At 27.0% G+C, this 17,754-nt stretch overlaps 1 protein-coding gene across 4 annotated transcripts in view; it reads right to left on the minus strand.

The window, feature by feature from the left end:
* LOC129963076 (LIM and SH3 domain protein Lasp-like) overlaps nucleotides 1–17,754 on the minus strand; it is a 31,285-nt gene that overhangs the window by 2,875 nt on the left and 10,656 nt on the right. Inside the window, exons 3-8 of one of the 4 annotated variants that reach the window (XM_056077110.1) lie at nucleotides 9,415–9,499; nucleotides 9,129–9,327; nucleotides 7,904–7,960; nucleotides 7,286–7,423; nucleotides 4,407–4,421; nucleotides 2,388–2,425 (exon numbers count right to left, since the gene is read on the minus strand). In XM_056077110.1, the coding sequence (XP_055933085.1) occupies nucleotides 2,388–2,425; nucleotides 4,407–4,421; nucleotides 7,286–7,423; nucleotides 7,904–7,960; nucleotides 9,129–9,327; nucleotides 9,415–9,499 (532 nt within the window). Of the gene's footprint in view, nucleotides 1–2,387; nucleotides 2,426–4,406; nucleotides 4,422–4,672; nucleotides 4,805–7,285; nucleotides 7,424–7,903; nucleotides 7,961–9,128; nucleotides 9,328–9,414; nucleotides 9,500–17,754 lie in introns of all 4 variants that reach the window. The other 3 variants (XM_056077109.1, XM_056077111.1, XM_056077112.1) reach the window with 3 other exon arrangements.

Here is a 17,754-nt window from a genome sequence, read left to right on the forward strand (position 1 = left end):
CTACAAAAGGTAAAATTGTTAAAAGGTGACAGACTCAAGCTTCTATAATGATGAATGCATCAAATCATATAAGAAATATTATATATATATATATATATATATATATATATATATATATATATATATATTCTTTTTTTGTTGAGAAAATGAGAAATGCAGAGAAAATATGTACTTGTAACATGTATGAAATTATAAATTTAAGAAAGTGGCCTACAGTTGAAAATTGTTAAAGTAATGTGAGTTGGGCCTAAGTTATGTTGCATTTTCCAAAGAAATAAAAAGTGAAGCTATTTTTATTAACTATAACATTATTATAAAATATTTTGCAAATTGACATTCTGAAATTAATTATGGTTATTAATTTTCATTCTTTTCTTCTTTACTACAATTCTGAATGTTAATATAATTTTTTTTTTGTTCTTAAATTGTTTTGACTAATAGCATGAATGATAATTCAATCTAAAAATGATGAATTAACAAATTATATCTTTGGATTATTATGTTAATATTGTAAATTTTGCAAGAAATCATCATGAAAGAGTCTTTTTAAACAAGATAGATATGTACAATATTGCATATAGCAAGACAAGTAATGAACAAGTAAGTTGTTTCAAAATCAATATAGCAGAAGATGAATCAAACCATAAACTAGATGTGTATACTTCAGAATTGATGGCACTTATACAGCACTAACACTCTCAACACTGCCAAAATTTCAAGCAATTATTAATTTAAATGTAAACACCTTGTGAACAGAAACACAGATGCCTCTCATTTTTTATTTTAGTAAATGATTAATTTGCTATGGTTGCTCAATTGTTTAATTTGTTATGGTTTCAATCTACTTATGAAAAAAGACCAGAAAAATGCAGATAAAATAAAAAGTCAATTTTAGAATAAATTTCCCTGGCTTTTCCTGATCATTCTGTTTCCCTATTGGCCGGCCACTCTGATTTTTAACTTTGAAATCATATTTTGGCATTTTCCTCTCTTTGTTAACATTGCAGCAGAAATGATTTCAGTTTGTTACTATGTACAACACCAAATCAGTACAAAGTTAAAATTTAGTGATTCAAGGAGTTTTCTCCAATAAAACAAAGCACACAATTCAACTTCAGAAGAATTAAGAACTCTTAAAAATTAATTGCTCAGAACTGCCGCCGAATTTAAATATTACATTCTAAATACAGTACTAAAATATTACATACTAAATAAGTTTTTTCAGTGTTCATTTTGCTGACTATATATGAACACTGAAAAAACTTGGGTGTACAGCAGTTTTGCAGAGACATTGTGAGAGCAACTCCTGCCACAATTAACAACAAGAAAACTTCCCTGACTAATTATCATTAGGATTTTTGTTAGGAAACTGATTGAAATAACAATGAAATCAGCAGGAATATCGTTTTTGAAAATAAGATTATGAGTATTAGTATCATACCAAAACAGCAAATGTTGGATTGATTGCTAATACCACCACTTTAAGCTTATATATTTGAAAGTTTATTTATAAATGTTTCCAATAATGCCCCCCCCCCAGCTTCTGAAATTAAAATAATAAGAACCAATTTTAATGATATTAAAAGTCAATCTCAAATATTTATTGAAGGATCAAAGTGACAGTCCTTTCAACTCAAGATTTAAATGCAATCATCTTTTGAAGAATGTTTTCCTAGACAAAGTTAACATTTTACATACTATATTAATAGGATTTTTAATTATTTATATTTTAATCAGGAAATAGCTTTGGTAATATTTTCTAAAAGCAAGGTAGATTAATTTGAATATCAGTGCCAGGTCACCATATATATCTTTAGAACCAACATTTTTAATGATGTAAAAATTAAAACTTGATTTGATAATTACACTCCTTTGAAGCTGACCCAATTAGCAAAGATTATAAATTCTTTTTTGTCAAGCTGAACTAACAAGATATTTAAACTAATTTTTTCACGAAATAATTTTTTTTTAAATCCTTAGAATTTGGATAAAAAAAGAATATTAAAATGATTTACATAACATTTTTGTCATCTAAATGTATTAGATCAAATTCAACAACCTTATTTCAAATATGAATACCACTATTTATTCATGTTAAGACTGGAAAGCAATGAATGTAATCATACTTTCTTTCAAAACATACTAAATATTTTTAGCTGCAGAATAGTTCAAAAGTTTGTTCTGCACAAAAAATGATGCAGTATTGATTATGTTAATTGACATGCAATATTAATAATCATAATCATTTTTGCAAGCTAATTTGATAATTGATATATTTATAATAGAAAAAAAATGAAATTCTTTGAGAAAATCTTATTTATTTTCAAAGTTTTGTTTATTCAAAGCACATGATTCAGCCTTAAGAAAATTACATGCACAATACTTACTCCAGTAGCTTTTGGAACACTAGGAACTGGCTCTTGGGCTAGAATAAAAAAATGTAATTAAAGCAAAACATGTAAAGTTAAAAAAATACCATGTTTTTGTATCAATAATAATAATAATAAAAGGTTTCTCAATAGCTTAAATACACTTATAAGAAACTATTCCTCCATCATTATCAAATTTATAAAGTAACATATTTTTAATATAAAAGTAACATATTTTAACCACTCTTGCATTTAACAACAATTAAAATAGTCAAATAATTTTGCATTTAATTGGGTAAAATAGCCTGTTGCTCTTCACAGAGATGATTAAAATATAAAACTCTTCAATTTCTATCATCTGCAAATTAACTTGATAAATGACATCCAAAATAAACTCCTACAATGGTGGCCATTATTAGCCACCGTGATGCACTAAATTTATTTCCTTCATTGACATTTTTAAACTATTGATTAATAACTGGTATACATTCAGATTTACTATGCTGAAATTTATTAACAACAGCATTTAATAATATAATGATTAATACAGGTTAAATGACTAGTGTGATCCATCAGTGCATGCAATAGTCATTTGATAGAAGTCTTAAAGGCAATATGGCTGTATTTTTTAATAATAGAAAATTTTAAATTAACTTTCTCATAAATGCTACTTTTCTTCAAAGTACTTGACATTTTGAAATTAGACAATGAATAGCAAAATACAATTAAAGTTTGCTCAATGAGCACATCTTTTTACAACCAAAACAAAATGTAAGAGACTCTCTTAGCGAGTGAGCAATGTTTTGCAAAACGAATGATGGGGAGAATCATGGCAACATATGCAGAATTGACCCGATTGTGGGTATCACTCTGTATTGAGCACTTGTTTGAAAAGAATTCATATTTCTGTATGGAAGACACTTTCAATGGATAGCATTACTAAACATGACTTTGAGGAATTTGTGCAGGTACCTGTAAAACCATAATCAACAAGATTGTGTCTCTATCCATGATTATGGACCTAGAACTGGATAGCAATGACATGAATTATATGAAGAAAGAACCTATCCAAAGCTACCGAAGAGATTGTGGAGCAGAATTCTGTGCCCCAAGCAATAAATTGTGAATGAGTTTTGGCTACAGCGGGAAAAAGTAAACCCTCAGCAGAGAAATGTAATGAGAAGATGCTGAAAACATGGGAAATTATTGCTTCATTTGTTGAAAAGAGTCATCCTCTAGCTATAAAAAGCCTGCAGAATTCATATTCATATCTATATGCCTATATGTAAGACTGTCTATAAAATAACATACATCATCTTATAGGTAACAGCTAAGAGTATTAAAATTCATTAAAGAATAATGTACAATGTAATAGTAGTTGTAGTAGAATGTCCTTTTCACCAAATTTTGACTCACAGATAAAGAAAAAATGAAGTTCTTATATGAGTTTCACATTACAAACAAGATTTTGCAACAAATTATGATCATCATGAGATGTTTCATAGTAAATAAACTAAATTTTAAATCCCTAAATTCAAGATATTTTGTCAATTTTCATTCTTTAATTTATTAAAATAATACACAACAAAATATTACTACTTACGCAGATAATAACATAATGAAGCTCCCTTGTTTGAGTAAAGGCATGATTTGAAAACAATATTTTACTCAACAGTAAATGAATTTCTGTTATGTAAGTCTATAAATTAAAATTATGTGAAAGGACAATGGAAATTTGTGTTCATGGGTAATAAGAAAAAGGAATGTAAAATAATTATAGAAAAATTGCATATTAAAGAAATTTTATTTCAGATTAAAGGAATTACTTTTGAAATATTTTAAAACTGTTCCAACAAGAAAGAAACATCTTTGAAAATAAAAGGTGCATGAGAAAAAAACAGCATCAGATAAGCAAGCATTTTTGTTCCTAAGGAAATTAATCATGCTTAGATACAGAAAAAATATAAATTTACTAACTGAATCCTCCCACAAACCATCATTATGATTTATGGAAGGATCAGTTATTCAAATACTTACATTTTTGCGCTGCTACTGTTATATGGTGAGCATTAAAAAAAAAAGAAAACATAAGTTCATTTTTAATTTTCTGGATGAATTGCAAAGAGAAAATTATTAGTCATATATAATTTAGACAGCTTTTTTTTACTTCAATTATTATCCTTTATTTTTTTACAATATTAGATAAATTTGGAAATAAGACCTTCTCTGAATCTGAGAAAACTAAACCCAAGAATGTGCAAGACCCATTTACAGTTTTATGCAAGTTGTCACAATGTACCCACCTCTGTACATATTTGAAACATCTTGTTGTGGTGGTGGCATTCCAGTTCGATAACCTGTTGCCAAAGAACCATAATTTTCATTCAAAGGATCATAATCTGCGATTGAACCAATTTTACGAGATGGTTGTTGAACTAAACAAAAAGTAGTGCCAAAAAAAATAAAATAAACTAAGAAATAATAAGCAAAAATAAAAATAATTTTCATGCAAAAATATTAAAAAATTTAACTAATGAAATAAAGAATTAGCAAGCAATAAGCTTATAATCAACAAAAATAAATAAAACATGCTTAAAAATCATGCCAAAACTAATTAAAATTTCAATTTAAGCTAGTAACAGGTATTTATTTGCATCTTTATCTGGAAATCAGGTCATGGAATTGCTAAATATTTATATCTCTTATCGACTTTTGAGCATACATTTTAATATAGATTCTTTAGGCCTCCATATTAAATTATTTTTGGCAATCTTAAATGAATAAATTTACAAAAACCAAGATTTTAATAACAATTTTCAGAAATATTACTTAAAACAAATTTATGACACTTAACAAAAATGAAGAAAAAAAACAGCAGTCAAAGAAAATTATTGCATATGAGATCAACAAATCTATCTAACATTTTAAAATAAACTTCAAAACTGGTGAATGCAGACATCAATATTAAATATATATTTAATGACACATATTTTTGCTTAAATAATGAAATTTCTTCAAAAAGTCATTAGCTAATCCATTCCTTCTTGTTATAATTCTCAATTACTTTCAATGTTAAATAACAATATAAAGTGTTTACAAGTTGACAGAAATTCCTAATTATGTGAAAATGGCAATTAAATGACCAAAGATTTACAAAGAAGAACACTTTTTAAAAAGATTATATTGAATTTTATAGCATGAATAAATGACGATACTTTAACTGGCAAAGACAGAACAATAATAAAATCATTTTACTGTCTTTTAAATATGCATTTTTTTATATGTCTTCAAGACAGCAGTGGGAAAAAAAATGTATTATTAAAATTCATATCAAATACAACAACAGTCACAATTAATATAATATTTCAATGTAGTTCATTGTAACTGATTAACCGTAAAAAAAGAAAGATAAAGAAAAAAATTTAATACAAAAGGTAAATACAAATGTTACTTCCAAATTTTGTAATAAACTAATCTACAAATAGGATTTTACATTACTATTCTATATATATATAATTCAATATTTTTTAAGAGTTAATGTAGTAAATGCTATTTAATTTCAGTATCAATGTACATAATTAAATGGTTTTGAAGTTTAATCAAATAAGTCTGATAACATTTTTTTTAGTTAAAGTGGGCAGTTTATCACATTTTAAAACAAGACTTGATAATATGTCATTCTGGTGTAGTTTCTACAACTCTAAGCTAAAGAGATTGATTGCTGTTCAGTTTTCTTATATTTCCAACAAAATACTTGTATTAACACATAATAAAATATTAAAGACTAAATAGAAATCTTAAAAATCCTAGAAATAATCACTTATAACAACTTTGATAAAATAAAAATATTTAAGAAAGTATAAGAATTCATAAAATTTTTAAATAATAAAACAGATCTATGGTAATTACAATTAAACATTTCTAATCAATAATAAAATAATTTTGAGAAAAAAAATACATAAGAACCAGAATACCTGAATAAGAGATTTTATACAAAATTTAGAATTTACTGCTCTATTTACTTAAAATATACATAATAATATCAACATTGAGTGTAATAGCAAGTAAAGTAATTATAAAAGGGTCATTGAAATTAATATATATTCTTGATTAACTACAAACTTACGTACACAAACAAAGGTTTAAAGCACAATCAACATTCTACAGGAAACATGCAGTTGCAAAATTATAAATCCATGCAAGGACTGATTACTTAAACACTATATGGTAATGCTTTCTCTATCTGTATTCAGATTTATACAAATGTGCTAACATGAGATACTTGTAGTTTACATTAAAAGGTATTTAATCAAAATCTGTTACTACAGTTTTGAAATAAGAAGTAAAGATTATTACCCAAATCACACTTTCATCAGGAGTGACATTAAAAAATTCCAGAAGTATCAGAAAATTCAATTTTTTAATATAAAAAACATTATTATTAATAGCTTTTCAAATATTAAAATAAAGAAGAGCAGTGAAAATCATTCTCAGATCACTGCCTAATAATCCTAAATACTGCAAGGCATATGTGGTCTTTGCCAGCATATTTAAACACTTTAAAACTTCACAAAAAGCTAAAAATTTATACTTTAAAACATTCACAACCTGCATTTTAAAAAAGAGGCATATAATATTTTAAACTACATATTTTTTTGTTAACTAAACAAGATTTTTAAATAAACAAAACATGAATAATTTATTTTTAAAAACTAATTAATATATCAAAATAAAAGCCTCAGTTGAATAATTAGCACATCTGTATAAATTACAGGTAACAGAAAAAGGTAAGAGTACCTTCTTTTACAATAAGGAAACTCTTTCGATAAACTAATAAGTTCAATACAACATGAACTTGTGACAAAATAATGAAAGAAAGGGAAAAAATTTTCTTATGAAGAAACACAGTCAGATACCTGGACCTTCCTGAGAGGTATAGATGACAGTAGAAGTAAGTTTGGCAGAATATGGCGAATCTTTATGTTCTGGGGCAGTTTGTGGAACATAATCAGCAATCCGACCAGGTGGGGAGTGAGGAGGTAAAGGCTGGGATGCTAGAGTGAGTTAGACCACACACATTAACACAACACACAGTTAACAAGAAATGCATCCCAATACCAAAGCAAAATGAGTTAGAGCAAGAAAAATCACTTATAGAAATTAGAAAAGTCACTACAAGGCACATAAACAATAAAAACATCACACAGCAAGGAAAAATTGACTCATTTAGAAAAAGTAAGAGCAAGCATAATGGAGTATTTCGAAAACAAGCACAATAGAACATTGCAAAACAAGCAAGTTAATCAATTATTAACTGAATCAGTTTATTTATATACATATAAAAAATCATTTATTAATAAGTCATTTTGGTTATTATATAATTTATTATCAGATTACTAAATAATATGTTTAAATTTATTAATAAATAATAAAATCAAAATTATTCTGAGTAAAAATTGAAACAATTTGCATTTACTATTCATCTTAAGAATCATAATTAAATTTAATTCTTAATGAAAGAAATTTTTAAATACCCGGCTGTGGCGGAATATATTCATTCAATTCTGGACTCCTACTAATTTCACCACCACCTACAAATAAAACAAATACAATAACTGACAAAGTGAGCCGTAAATAAATTTCAGTTGGTTTTTATTAGCAATATTCATGAAAATATATATTTATGCATCATATAAAAATAAGAACCAATAAAGATTAATCAATTAATAAGCCATTACTACAACACTTTCCATTTATCTTAGATATCCAATACCTTACGATATCCTTATTTATAATAAAGATACATATGCGTTTGTTGGCACTCTCTAGGCTAGACCATTTGACCAGAACTACCAAACTTGGCACATATATATTTCTGATAGTGGGAATGTGCATACCGATGCCATTTTTCTTCTTAAATTCTAATTAAAAATTGAGCAAAATTTTGGTGCTTTTCTGCAATAATTCCCAAACAGATAACTGCACAAAAATGATTTTTATATTGTCTTAAAATTGGAAGAAAAGAAAGTTTCCCATGATATTGGTTTTTCTCCTTATCTTGCCATTTCATTTTTCTTTTGTATTTTTAATTAATTTTCAAAAAATACTTTCCGCATATTTTTCAACAAGACTATAAAGATATGTTAGAATTCAAACGGAATATTAAACATATCAGAAGTGATAATACAAAAATATAAGAGTTCTGGAAGAACATCAAAGTTGTTGATAAAAATCACTTAAAGTTGCATTCCCCAACCCCTCAATTTAATTTTTGCTATTCCAATTATCCTCAAGAGTAACTAAATAATATATGAAAATTCAAAATAATGAAATTAAACTTCAGTCCTTAACATGATCATGACTGGCAAAGCAAATTTCAAGAAAACAAATGATATATTTATTGTATTATAAGACAAATCTATAAAATATTTATATTTAAAATATTAATAACATGGTACTGAAATTTAGAAATAGTTCGCTGATGAAGTAAGTTATATAAAATGCGAAATATATTAAATACTTAAAGTTTTAGCAACCATCAATATCAGTGAACTAGTGGATTGCCTTTTATGGTATCTTTTTTTTATACATAGGTAACACAGAAATAATTTTATACACATATTAACTTCTAGAAGATATATATATATCATTGTATACATGTGGAGGAAAAAATTTCTTTTGGTTTAAAAATGTTTAATAAGTAAAAAGATATTTAATACTAATTTAAAAAATGGGTGGAACAGGAAACTACACATTTACCATTAACTGGTACAGCCACTCCATTCTTATCAAGTACCAGATGACGCTTTTGCTCCATTTGCTTCTTTCGTTCAAGTTCACCATGGTAAGAGACATTACTTATAATTTTTGAGGTATTGCGAATTCGAAGAGTTTCAGGATCATCAGCAACTTGTGTAAATTTTCCTTTTGCTTTTTCAAAATCTTCATGATATTTTACCTATAAAACAATGTTTCATAATCAATTTTTTTAAGCACACAAGCACATAATAACTATTTGTTTAATTAAAAAAAAAAAAAAACTTACATTACTCTGTAGTTTAGTATTTTCTGCAAGCCTTCTAATTTCAGGAGTGTCTGCAACAGCTGTATGTTTGGCTTGTGGACAATGACTAAAAATATTTAAAATAAACTTAATGGAGTTTAACACATCTAAAAATAGAACCAATAAATTAATTTCAATCTTATAACAATACACAAGCCAAAAGAGTATTTTTGTATTCTCCAGAGCTGATTCTATTTCTGGATGATTTCTTTTATACCTTCTGAAATGTTATCATAATTTACATAATTACAACGCAAGCTTGAAGCAATTAAATCTTGTATAGTAAATAAGTAAAATGAAAAACCAAACAAATTCAGAAAGACAAAGTCTACATCATTTTAATATTTATTCAGACTGAAAAAAACTTTAGAACTTTTATAAAAATAAAATCAACTTTTTAATTTTTTTTTTTTGTGTGTGTGTGTGTGTGTGTGTGTGTGTGCCCCAAATATACCCATTTAGATGAAATAATAGATGAAATTTTATAAACATAAAAACCTACTTTTCCAATTTTTTTTTATTAGATGTTAAATGAAAAATGGCAGTACTTTCTTTAATAATACAGATTGATGCATCAATTTTTTTTAAATGTAAATTCAAAATTTTACTTTCAAAGACAAAAAGAGACACTCATTTGATAAAAATAAAAAGCTTGTGTAGTAAAAATAAGAGAAATTAAAGTTTAATCATTACCATACTCATAATTTAGTATTCTCTAAAACTATAAAATTTTAGTTATGTTAGTTATTAACCTTAGATTCTACAATATATAATTCAAAGGTTCAAAAATTTAACAAGCCTTTGCTTTTAACAGCAAAGCTTGTGAAAGCTTTGCAACAGTGAAAATTATATCAAATATAAATAAACCACCAAACATCGAGCAGCAGAACACAATTTCCTTTATTTGAATGAAACTGATAATAATTAAGTGTGCTTCATCTAAAGTATATCCTAGAAAATCCTTAAAAATACTAGATAATAGATAGATATTTCTAAAAATATATGTATGAATAAAAATTTATCATAAGAATTAAAGGCTTTTTTTTTTTTTTTTTTTAATATTTCCAGAATAGCATAGAATATGCTAAGCACTGTAAGGAACCTCACTGCACATCACTCCTCTAATCCTAATCTGAGCACTTTATAATCATATAATTTCTATTATGTTTATAAAAATCAGACTTTACAATTCACTCTGATGAATGGTGATTCAATTAATGTTACAGATTTCAGATTGATAATTGTAAATATATCTACCATAAATAATTATGTTTGAAATCTAAATTTACATAAAAATAATTTTGGAAAAACAAAAAAGCATACTATTAGAAACGCGAGAGAGGGTGGCATGGGGATATATATATATATATATATATATATATATAATTTTAAATGATGCTGTTAATACATCATACCTGAATATCTCAGCTCTAAAAATTATGTTTGGGCTCTTGTCAGCAGCTAGCAGAGCAAATTGTAAGGTCGTTACCAAATATGACACAAATATACCTCAGATATAGTAATTAAACAATTTAAGTTAACTTTTTTCAAAATCTTAAATTTTTTTTAATGTAACGTTTTTGTAAGATGCAAAAAATAATATTTAATATAATTATAATACAAAAAGTATTTCTATATTATAATGAAATACAAAAGATATCTTTCTAATGATATTTTCTGCTATTTAACAAATCTTTAAAAGCATCAAGATCTTTTGGCTGCATTTCGAAAAAGAAATGGAAAAAAAAAAATAGTAGTAAAATTTGGAAGAAGGATAAGATGGGTATCTCATACAATCCTCAAATTTTATCTTTTTCCTTTCAAAATAACGATTTATATGATTCAGTAATTTAAATTTGAAATTAATTCATTGGATAACTTTAATTCAAAATGATTAGTAGATAATTTAAATAACTGCAAATTAAAACCTTTTTTCGATTTAACAGAATCATTATTATTTGCAATGTAGTCAGATAAGCTGCCGCCGATTGCGACCAGTAAAACAACATCTCCAAAGCTTATTGTTTTTTCCCAAACTAAACGGATGTCTAATAAAAAAATTGTAATTTAAATCTGCCCATTCAAATTACAATAACACTGTTTTTAATTTTATATGGACGAAGCAAAATAACGCCATAGATTATGCAGATTCGTTCGTTGTCTTCTCTGACATCTTTAACCGCTTGTTTCTGTTTTTAAAGGCGGAAGAGTCTCAACTCTGCTCCAATGATAAGCGTATGTTATCTAAGACATGTTTAAAAATAAATTCATTATGACGAGTGATCTTCCTTACATATCCGTAATCGGTGTGTATTTATTCAGAAAAAAATTAATTTAGGAAAATAAATAAAATAAAGTTGTACAGTTAAAAAAAAAACATCCACATTGTGACAAATATTAAAATCAATTCTTTGATGAGAATATTTGCTTGAAGAAAGCAATTTTGCTTTTAGAAAAAGTCAAAATAATAATAATAATTTTCTCATTTTCATATCTGTCTAAGCGTCTGTCCGCAGAAATCAAGATTTTTTTTAAAGCATTGTGCAAAAAGAATAATTTCGTTCATCTTATTTGGTTATTCAAAAAATAATTTAAAAAAAACAACAACCGGGAAACTAATGAATTTGAATGATAAACGACGCAAAGTTACTAAATATTTAATTATATACAGAATTAAAAATAAGCAGCACAGTACAAAAAATGAAGCTGCCAATATCTAGAAAAGCCGGAAGAACATTTTACAATCAAAGATATGATAATTTAAAAATTAATTGCAGTGAAAAACTTTCTATTTCAAAGATTGTTTATTTATAAATAATTTATAATAGAGGTCATTATTTATAATCACGAGAAGGAACATCACTTTCATGATGCAAAATCGAATGTATCAAAATGAAGATGATTCCTATGAAAAAAAGGTTGTCAGAGTTTGCGATAACTACCTTAAAAATTAAATAATTTCTTACACTTAGGAAATTAGTGAAAAGCATCACTTTATAAATGTTAGAGATTTCTTTATAAAAAATTATCAATTCCTCAAAATGTTAAATACTTTGATCTGTTTGATAAACAATTTTGATCAACTCGTTAAAAAAAAAAACAACTAAATAATATATTTTTTGACAAAATAACATGCACACAAAAGTATTGAAGATAGTTAAAAGAGTTAATTATCAAAACAATTTTCTTTCTTGCTTTCTTATTTGAGCAATGGAAGAATGCTTTAAACATAACTCACGAAATAATAATTTTAAAAAATGCAGCATGAAACAAAATTAATATGAATCAATGAAAACATTTTTTTTTCAATATTTCAAATGGTAAAAAATGCCAAATTCACACAAGATAAATTAATTTTCTAAATACCGATATTATTAATGCATTTTACAAATGAATTGAATTCAAACCGATTTATACAGTAAGAAATATTTTAGAATAGATTAAAATATCTTAAGACGGCTTCACCAAAAAAGTTCAATTCCCAAACATTAGACTTTTAATTTAATTATTTCGAACGACAGAGATAATCAATAATAAAACCTTTACGCTTTTTTTCCCCTTTCTTTCTTTTCCCCTCCCTTAATTTAATCACAAAGAAAGATAAAAATAATCAGAAAACGACCAAATTCGAAAAATCAAAACCGAAAGTAAATGCAAAATTGCCATTTTTAGACCAAGCAAAAAATATAAAATAAAACAAAAATAGCAAAATTAGCGATTTTCACAAGTCCTTAGACATTGTGACTTAGGTAAAAATTTCTCCCCATCACATTTGAATTAGAAAACCTCGAAACTATAAACATAATAAACCGAACAGAATAATATTAAAAAAAAAAGAAAGGCACTCTCTTTATACATAATTGAAAGAGATGTTTTAAATATCAGCACGAATTCGTACATTCAATTATACACAGATTTCTTTTAAAAATAACCAGTAAAATAAAAAAAATTTTTTTTAAAAAATGGTAAGTATAATTTAAGCATGAATATCTTTAAAACTAAATATATCAGCTTGCTATTTTGAAACCGAAAACTAGCACTTCCATTACGTCCATGTAAGGTGGTATGAGTCAGAGCGAACGTCACTCCTGCTCGTCGGTCGTGAGAAAAAATTTACGGGTTATAAAGTAGGAAACTTGACTCAGGGGCAACAAAAGATAAAAAAGAGGACGAAAAAAGAGAGTGACATAAGCTAGACTCACAGTTTTTAAAAATACGCAAACATTTCTCTTTATGCCATGACCCCCCTCAGTATGTACAAAAGAAGGCAAAACCTTGGCCTGAAATATGAAAGAACGTAATGTAACCGAAATATTCGACACAAAGATGCGATTTCAAAATGCTTTCGACGAAAAATGAGAGTGAAAAAAAAATATCAATGGTTGAGTAATGAAATGCAAAATAAATTTAGATATAGACTTCATTATTAAACAAAACACTATTTAAAAATTTTCGGAACTGGGCTACCCCAGGTGGCGTAGAATAGATACTAGGAGGAGACAGTCATGACTAAACTCTTGAATATTTACCACTTACGACGAAAGAGAACTGAATATAATTATTCAATAAAGAACCAACGCCACAAAAAAGCTACTAGGACAAGTTATTAATAAAAAAATCCTGGTTAGCTCTATTTTGCGCAGACATTTAACACAATTTTAAACAATCAATCCGAAATATTTTTGGGTCCCCAAAACCCAATCAGTAAGATGGAAAGGAACTGCACATAACTGAACTCAAAATATAGTATCATACTCTATTTATATCGATCCCCGCCCCCAAGCTCCGATAACTATGGAAAAAACGAACGATGGAAATAATAATAATAATAAAAAAAGATAAGAATACAGAAGGAATTAAATTTTATTATTGCAAAAGTTATGTATAAACTTGATTACTTTACGGCATAATCGTCGTAAAGATTCAGACATTTATCACGTCGGTGGTTTCGATCCTGTCTTCGAACAGCGCTGTTACCACTGGCGCGAGATGGACAATAATGTTTCTTTAAAACTCCTCATTAGTCTGCAAGTTCATTGGATTTTCTTTTAAGGAAATAATATGGAAAATGAATATCTAAACTTTTAATCTACGAAGTCTCAGTTTAGGCATGCTGTTTAATTAGATCTCTACATGGGGTTCTTGTATCCTGCCTTTCTTCTAGCCACTTGATCAAAAAGAACAAAATCTGTTGTGACAGTTTTGTGCTCTTGTCTTCCTCCATCGAGAATACGGCTTCAAGCCGAGAGATTTTAATCTTTGATCAGAATTTAAGATACGGCTAGGATGCCTAAATAGTAAGTTCAGACTGATGAGAGCTTCTAATGGTACATTAAGGCTCATTTCACATCACTGGTAGCAATGTTCCTCTAAAAGTGGATCGGAAACTTGGTTCACTATCAAGATAAATGGCTGACCCTCCATGATGATTATGTAGCAAAACAACCATGATTGCACATAAATTTTAATAATAAATAATTCAATTTTTTTATTGTTTTTTATAGCCTATTGGTGCTTCAAAGAACGGGGTTATAATTTTGTTTCATATCAGAATTCAAAATTTCGAAATGTGTCATCATCCAGTTTCGAGAAAGAGAAAGAAACTCTTTATGTATAATCTCTATAGGGAAACCCGCAATTAAAATCTAATATAATACCTTTTATTCGTGTACATAGGCAAATGTTTGTTTTCATTAAATACCACTACCTATTTCTATAATAAAAATTAGTCCATTAAATTATTTACAGGCAATAATACAGAAAATAATACAGTTTTTCATCAAAAATACTTTAGATCATTATTAAATTTATTTCCCGAAGAAGAAAATCCAAATAAATTTACAGTGAAGTAATCTAGTGAAAAGGCCTTAATATGGCTACACTTTAAAAGTAAAGAGATGTTATTGCATTCTCAGTTCAAAATGAATTGCAGATAACAGAGCACTTAAATACTAGTATACTAATATGCTTTAATACTAATACTTTAATATCAGGAAGAAAGAATACATTCATTAACTATACTTTAAAATTCATTTGAATTTTCCTTTTCAAAATATTAAACTAGATTTATAAAATAAATTGAATCATAATGCAGCTAAAGACTTTTCAGTCATTTGAATTTTAATATCATTCATATTAAACCCAAAATAAATGCAAAGTTCCACTACACAAGCATAAATTAAGAACATTGTTACAGAAAATGGGGGGGGGGGGGAATGCGAGATTATTAAAACTGCTCGCGAGAATATTATATTAAATGCTGCATTCCAATTTCCCCTAAAAAAAAGTAAAATTTAACTTCAATGCAAATGATACTCTAAATATAACACCCAAAAGAAACTCTTTAATTTTAAAAAATACAAAAGAAAACTCCCGCCTACGAAAAAACGATATAATTCAAGAAACAGATGCCATCTTTCTGGAAAAACCCAGTGCAACGAACGAACATGCCATCATCATTAGCAAAGGAATTTTTTTCATCAAGCAATAAAAGTATTTCGACTTCTCCAACAACTCTTTATTTACACTTTTTCTTTTTTGAAAATATTATTTCTATTACAAGTTTTAGTTAACCGCAAACGATAATGGATGTGCTCGACATTCGACTGGTTCAACCAGTCACGATTTATAACCTAGTTTTTCCCCTGAGATTTTCAAAGAAATTATTAATCTATTTTGATTTTACTATAATAAGAGCACACACATGACAAAATCTTTACAGCAAAATAGATTGTATTCGTATATTTCACAAGCCGTCATTTTAAATCATGTTTTTGAAAATATAATAGAATGTAAAACTTCACGATACACATTCCTATAGAAGCATGAAATGAATTCATGAGAAAATTCATAAAAATTTCTGCCACTGAAATTCTGATAGAAATTTTGAAAAGCTTTGTCATTTAAGAAGCTAATTATTGTAGAAATTACTGTCCGTATTATTTAATTTTTTTATTGCTGCCACCGGAAGAGAAACGCTTCCAATTATAAAACTGTTTTAAATCAGAATTATTCGTATGTAACAGAAATATTTAATTTTTTCCCCATTTATTGAAGAAATTGTGCATTGCATTCTGCATTGTCGGCACAAATTCATTAAATTTCTTAAAGAATATTATCAGAAGAATGCTGATTCAGATTTACTAACGGCAATTGAAAATGTTAGAATTTTTAATATTACTTTTTGATACTGTTTGCATATATATATATACATTGAAATAAGAAATTTAACATAATTAATAAGCATTTTTCGTTTATCAAAATAAAAATTACTCTTATCTCTAGCAATTATCTATCTTCGCTGTTTTTTGAATTCGGATTGATATTTATAATAGCAATTTTAGAAATTATGAACCAAAATTTTTTTATGCCACCTATTAAAAAAAAATGCAAATGCCATTGGTTTAATAGCAGCACTTTTTTTTTTAATCTTCTCTGGCTAACATGATTTAAAAAAAAAAATATTTCAAAAAACACCATGACATTTCATAGAAAATAAATGTATTTAACGTTTAAATAGGTAGAAAGCAATAGGTGTATAAAAAAAACACCGAAATAATTAAAAGTGCATTTAATATTTTTCTGGGATGCGAATACCAACACGCAGTAAATAATTAAAAATGCATCTACAGTATTATCCCACATTTATGTCCGTGCCGACACTTTTCGTTGGTTCCCTCAACGAATCCAGAACAATTTAATTATATAAATGATTTCCCGTTGTTTACCCTTTACTTACATCGTTATTTCTCTAGTCCAGTAAAAAGTGTAAAAGGAAGAAAATATTCAATGCCAGTGACATCACACATGTTAAAACCTTTTTACATGTTGGGTTCTATTCCCCCCCCCCAGGTTCATAAAATAGTTTTTTAAAAAATCAAATATTTGATGGGGGAGGGCTAAATTGTTTTGCTGATATGAAATTGCAACAGTTCTTATATTCGTTACTTCATTAATATTCCAGGTATAATCGCCACGTTTTTGAGCAATCATTCTAATACACATAGAAAATAGATGAACCAGAATTTTTAAAGTTGCGTATTTCGGTTTTGAATTAAGCCTTTTTGACGATTATTAAAATTTTCCCAAGTGTACTTCATGTAAGAGAAAGAAAAATAGTGAAATAATAACTCAATTCAGCAAGTTAATATTTCCTATTATAAAATATCATGATGAGAATTACATCAAGAAATCACAACAAGAAAATACTATTCATCAACATTTTAAACTCTTCGACAACAATTCTTTGTACTTAAATAAATATATATATATATATATATAAAAGAATGATTAAACAATTCCACCAAAAAATTTTTATTTGCT

Source organism: Argiope bruennichi, chromosome 3 (genome assembly GCF_947563725.1).
Source record: "Argiope bruennichi chromosome 3, qqArgBrue1.1, whole genome shotgun sequence".
NCBI lineage: Eukaryota > Metazoa > Arthropoda > Arachnida > Araneae > Araneidae > Argiope > Argiope bruennichi.